General features: G+C 42.5%; 1 protein-coding gene across 1 annotated transcript; it reads left to right on the plus strand.

The window, feature by feature from the left end:
• Positions 1-2,009: 2,009 nt before the first annotated feature.
• On the plus strand, positions 2,010-6,412 carry LOC308165517 (secretory carrier-associated membrane protein 5-like; the record flags this gene model as incomplete). Its single annotated transcript, XM_080539668.1, has 6 exons — positions 2,010-2,016; positions 2,249-2,368; positions 4,706-4,862; positions 5,168-5,269; positions 5,911-6,028; positions 6,239-6,412. 6 exons carry the CDS (start codon positions 2,010-2,012, stop codon positions 6,410-6,412), a joined length of 678 nt encoding a protein of 225 aa, XP_080395794.1.
• Between the last annotated feature and the right edge of the window lie 313 nt (positions 6,413-6,725).

Consider the following 6,725-nt stretch of genomic DNA (forward strand, 5'->3'; position numbering starts at 1 on the left):
CCGATTTCTCCACTGGTAGACAAATACATAATACAGTAATGCTGTTTGTACCCATGGCTAATAAAATAACTGAATATCAACACCGCCATCTGCCGGCCAAAACTATGAACTCATCATTTTGCACATTAGACCACTCAACGCCCAATGTACTGCTATAGCCTCCACATGAACCCCTGTCATCTATCTCACAGTGTAGAAGAAACAACAACAACAACAACAACAACAACAACAACGACAACAACAACAACAATACTCTATTTGAAAAAAATTGTGCCAGTCATCCAGTACGGCATACAGGCAATAATACCTACTACATTGAATGTGCTGATAGATCTACAGCCAAGCACAGCACATTGGTTAATATGCACTGAATCACCTAACGTATCTAAAAAACATTACCAACATAGGCAATGACTGACTGACTAAATGATTGAATGACTAAATTAATGAATACATGAATGAATGGAGAGCTAGCACTTAAAGTGTATTATTCGTATTACAGGAAATTATTTGGCGAGAAACATGCACATTCCCGGGATACACTTAAGTCTATTGGTTACTCCTCTAGATAGGAGTGTGGTCTGAGGGTAATTGGGGGCCATATGAAATGACATAGACATTGACATTGAGTGGATAGATGCATGAAGGAATGGATGATCATTATCTCTGCGGACTAACCAAATGACCTGTGTTAATCAATAACGTTGACAACACTGCTGTAGGCCACCTAAGATAACCGCTATTTATTTATGTGAGGTCGGAATAGGTGGTTTGCGCTGGTAACTAATTTACCCATAGGTAAGAGAGGGAAATTAAATCTAATTCGGTACGTTTTCAGGCTATTAAGATTTATAGAAGTTGTTTTCAGATCCCCTATATTTCGCCAAGAGTAGGGATATGCGTCAATCTGCAACTACACACCAGCTAAACTCAAGATCAGCAATCAGTCGCCATTAACATCCAATAATAGACTGATTCATTCATCAAATAATAATATAATAACAATCACTGATCCTCAGCAGCAAATACACGTAACACCAGAGTAACACTATGCGTGTTTACCGCTGTCTGGTACCATGCTGTGGTAGTCTAGGTTTATTTCAGCACCGCGGAGAGCAGCCGCAGTGAGAGCATGACAGCGATTGGACCGTAAACAAGAGCACACATATCGCGAGTAGAGAGCAGCAGTCCCACTATTGGTCTGGACTGGAGGGACAGCCGATTTGCGGACGATGATAGGAGGACGACGACGATGAGGTTTAATTGCTCCCACGACTTCGTATTAAAAGTATAATAACAGTGAATAGAAGTAGCCTACTGCCTTGTATAGCTTTATTGTCAAGCTGTGTCATCTGAGACGTTGCGTCTCACTATAGCATGCAGCGAAGAAACGGGTTGTTTTAAATAACGATACTGTATTCAGAACGAGGTAAGCAGATTATGTTTTCAAGCAAAGTCTGTAATTCCTGACCGGGATGGTTCAGGTCCCTGTCTGTCAGGACGGTGCTTATGGAAAGATAAGGAGGGGTTTCACTTTTCTTGACGCAAATGTATTGTCTTCTGAAAAGCAGTAGGAAGTAGAACAGACACAAATTGCAGCGATACAGTTGCATGTTTGCATGCTGTCTCTGTTGAAGAGTGGAACGTATGTGTGAAGTGGCCACTATAAACAGACCGGAAGGATTCACAGTTCTTAAAACCTTTGAGCCGATTCTTCCACTACGTAGCCGTCGGGTTAAATCCCTCTGGTCGAATGTGACAATGTAAAGATTAACTCCAGCTCTTGTCGTAAAAACACACTGCAGTGGTCTAGTAGTCAACCAACTAGTGTAGCCTAGTGTAAACCATCTCATGTAAATGATGTAAAGGACATCAAACAACGTGTGCTATGTATAACAAGATAATTAAAATATGATCATGATGTCATCTCCTTAGTAATAACTTTCATTTATTTGCTCTCAGGTGAAAGAGATTGAAGAGAAAATCAACCTGAACAACATAGTGTCCCAATGGCTGGTAAGGATGTTATCATCAATCAATCAATCAATCAATCAACAGTAAAGATGCCGTAACATCATAATGTTTGTCTTATATTGATCTCCCATGTAGGTCTAATGTTTGTATCATTTGTCTCTTGTCATTACCCAGTTATTCATACAGTCAACTCATATCTCATCTAGCCTCTTATTATGTTCTACCTCCACTAACGTTACCAATGAGTTGACTGTTGATGGATTTTTATCTGCAGAAAATAACTTCCCTCCACTGCCGGGCTTCATCCCTCTGAAGCCATGTTTCTACCAGGACTTTGAGGAGATCCCCGAGCAGCACCGCACCATGTGCAAGAGGATGTACCACCTGTGGATCAGTGAGTGGTGCACACTGAAACATCCAACACTGAAACATCCAACACTGAAACATCCAACACAGTTTACTGTTAAGATAATATCATTGTGGCGGAGAGTGAAACACATACAGGAAGCTGACAGTTAACTCCTCCCATGCCACAGGGTTTGTTTTCTATGGCCAAAGGCACAGTGGACACAGTGACACTGTGGAGAAAAACACATAAGAAGATGGTGTGGTCTGCCCCGACTAGATAATGTTTATCTACTGCGCCAGCCCAGGGGAAGATTAGGGCAATGCTGCCTCTTGGTCTCATCTACTGACTAACATTTACTCTCTCTACAGATCCCCCCCCCCCCCCCCCCATAACAGATAAACATTTGAACAGGTATTCTATCCCGCTGCGTTTGCACTGTTGGGTGAGCTGCCTTGTTGTCTATTCCATTCTACAGCACCGCTCAATAACAGCCTCTCTCACTCATTTCCTTTTTTTCTGTTGTGCTGGAGTGACATGTTGATGTCACTTATTTTGTTTTTTGCATTTTTTTGTGTGTGGTGGTTTTATGTGTGTTCATTGTATGGCATCATTATGCAATGCATGATTGCACATATCTGACTTATCTGATTGTACTTAGTTTTATACCTGTTTGATACGTTTACACATAAACAATAACAGACCAGGGGCCTCATTCATAAAGAAGTACTTGAACGTCATCTTTGACTTTCACGTAAGCACAGTTTTCTAAACGGATGTAAGCATTATTTATAAAACGGGCTGAGATGGTTTAAAGTTGCGTACGTGCTTCCTTCTATAAATACCAACGCAGGTAAAAATGAACGCAGGTGAATGAGGTTTGTATTAACGCCCTGTGATAGAGGCTGAATTATAGCGGCTGAATTAAGACAAGTGCTATAATATAGGGTAGGCGTTCGTCTGGAAGTGGGAGAGGGCAGAGAAGGGTGGCTTCTCGGTAAGTTGCATTTGTAACGTTTGATCATGACAACTAACCAGGCACACAGGCACATGCTTATACTCTACTCAAGTTGTAAAAGAAAATCAGGGGAGGTGGTGGATTTTATCATAAGAGGACAATTTTAGCATCCCCTCGCCAGTGACTTCAGTGTCAGTAACTGTCATTGCATGTGTGCGTGCCCCCTCGCACCTTGAAATAGCAGTAATACCACGTTCATTGATAAAATGACATTAAGTATGGAAAGAGGGGGGCGATTTTGACTGTTTTTATTTCAGGGGGGATGCCATCCCCCCTCAACTCGAGTGCTGCTTATACTTTAATAATATAATGGTCTTATTCTTATCAGGTGGTCTTATTCTTATATGGCTGCTCACTCCCTGACACCGGAGAAAATCCAGTATAATTTAGAGCTTGGCCGGGCAAGGTCCGTTGTGGAACGCACTAGGCATGTTGAAGGGGAGATAGACAGCTCCGGAGGGATATAAAGGAAGACTGAAATACAATCAGAAACATCAGTTCCTTTTAAATCTTGAATTAAACTCATTTCCTCGGCTGATAACAACATCGTTAATTTTATTACGAGCCACTTGCATGAATTACACTAGGCAGTGCGGCTCACATGCCTGTAATAACTCCGCATAACCAGTAGGTAATGTGCGTAAGCAAGTTGAATACTCGACGTCGAGCTACGATCGTTTCCACGATCAAATTGACTCACGTTGAAATTGTATAAATCACTACGTTGACGGGTAAGATCAACATTTGATCTAAGCACCCGTTATGAATGAGGCCCCAGACCTGAAATCAAGCTCCTAAACATGAGTAGGGGAGAACTCATTCTTTGTTACACTGCATGTAGTGAATGGATATATCATGGATATATGGGTGATGCCACCAATTGTGCAGAACATACAAATGACTGCCTATCCCATAATAGGCTCTGTTACTTTGGGGGTGAAAAGGAAAATCACATAATGAGTCTTGTGTTGTAGCTCTCACGTAGGGCTCTCTTTCTTCCTCTGCGGACCAGTAATTGAACCTGATTGGATGCCTATGGCAGTTTAGCAGAGAGGTGCTGGAACTGAACTGTTCACGCAGGGCTCTAATTAGAACTCATTTGAACGTAAGGGGAGTAGATTTGTTACATTACTGAGAGCAAAGAGAGGAAGAATGTGAAATGTGAACTACTGCAGAAAGGGCAGTCAAGGAACCAGGGTAGAGAGAAAAAGTGCTAATCGTTAAATTTCGAAATTACCACTTTGTAAGGTGAAGAAAATACCATACTGCATGTCTCGACTATCCTATACTGTGACTTTGTACGTATAACCCTCTCCTGAATGAGTGTTATGCTTTTGTGTAAGACTTGTGTTTGTTGGTCTTTACAGTAAACTGTGCCACTCTGGCAGTGAATCTGATTGGCTGCTTTGCGTGGATGCTGGGTGGAGGGGGCGTGACTAACTTTGGCATGGCCATCATCTGGCTCATCCTCTTCACCCCCTGCTCCTATGTGTGTTGGTTCAGACCCCTCTACAAGGCCTTCAAGTAAGTGGATATCATCCACAGCCCCGAGGGACATATTAAACTGTCTACTTCATGGAGTTATTTATGCAGTTGTGCCATTTGTTTTCCTTTTCCTTTTCACAGATATAGACATCCACTACAATGTAAATAGTCTATATATTATTTGGGTTTATTTTTTAATTTTACTTACGCATCATCCTATTTCAGGAAGTAAATATATAAGCCCGGTATTAAGATATCTATAATACTAATGGAGGTTTGGCAAGAAATATATTTTTTAGCAAAATGTCCCTTGAACACTGATACTGACATCTTGGTTTTAACAGGACTGACAGCTCATTCAACTACATGGCGTTTTTCTTCGTTTTCATGGCCCAGGTGGGCATCAGCATCATCCAGTGTATTGGGATCCCAGGGTGGGGAGTTTGGTAAGACAACACTCGTTTGTTTGGTCTGATCTGTATGTTTTGTCAAATGAAAAATAAAATAAAAGATTAAAGGACAAAACACAATCCATCCAGCTCCACCGAAAACATGACCCACTTCTCAACGATGGCAGTAAAACTCCCACCCGATCCCAACCGCTCATCTCATTCACAAGACAGTAGCAGACGATCAGAAAATAGCCTCACTTATGATCGCGATTTCATTAGATTTCAAGAGGCAGCTTTTTAAGGGCATCCTCAAAATGTCACCTAGCTCGCTTCTGATTAGCGAAAATCATCTTAAATGCACTTTCTGTCACGTTTATAAATGTCAACGCATTCAGAAGTGGATAGTTTTATGTAAGGGACGTAAAACTTTTATAATATGATCTGCATTACATACAGTGGAGATGATCGATGCCATTTCACGTCCAGATGTTCATGATAACTACATGTGTTCCATCGTTTAGAAAATCATCTCCATCATCATCGTCATCATCATCATAATTGTCCTAATATGGATCACAATCATCAGCGAATCTTATCATCAGTGCATTAGCATTCTCCCCATCACCAACCTGATAAGACTGTATTATTAGTCATTGCAAATGGTAATTAGTCTTCTTCTCCTCTCCATGTGACAGCGGCTGGCTAGCCACCATCTCTTACATGAGCTACAACATTCTCATCGCCCTGGTGATGCTGGTCCCCTGCCTCATGTTCACTGCCGTGGCCACGCTCAGCTTCATCGCCCTCACCAGGGTAGGTCAGGTTGCCTGTGACATCACAACCATGGCACACAACACCATAGAGATTGAACAGTTCTAACTCTGTGCATAGAACAACAACAACAAATAAATACCTAGAGTACCGGTAATCATTTTCAGAATGTGGGCGGTTTGTGGTTGATCTTTGTGTGGAGTCCTGACATGATGTTTTTTCTGGTCCTCCTGGGTCTTCTCTCTATGGTAGATACATAACTTTTACCGCGGCAGCGGGGCAAGCATGGCCCATGCTCAGGAGGAGTGGGCCACAGGGGCCTGGAAGAACCCCATGGTCCGGGAAGCCGCTATGGGGGCCATGCAGCAGGGGACAATGCAGGACCAGCAGTACTCCTCCACCCCACAGTACAACAACGCAATGTAGCCGTCTGAAAGGGAGGTAAAGGGGGGAGGGAGAGGGATGGGTTGCCTGCCCTCACCATAAGAGAAACTGCAAGTGTATTTTTTGTGGCTCTATACAAGTGTCATGTATAGGATGCTGCACCCCACAGATAACACCAGCCAACTTAGCTCAGGGCACTTTTCGTAAACAATGATGCACATCGTATTCTGAGCATCTTTGGTCACACTTGACTGTCAAATCTAGTTCCCGAAGAATATTGTCTGGTTTCCTCATCCGCTGCTCTGAAATGACACATCCCAGTCCCCATCCAGCACAGGCCTGTGGCTACTGTACA

Source organism: Nansenia antarctica, assembly GCF_963989245.1.
Source record: "Nansenia antarctica genome assembly, chromosome: 9".
NCBI classification, from domain to species: Eukaryota; Metazoa; Chordata; class Actinopteri; order Argentiniformes; family Microstomatidae; genus Nansenia; species Nansenia antarctica.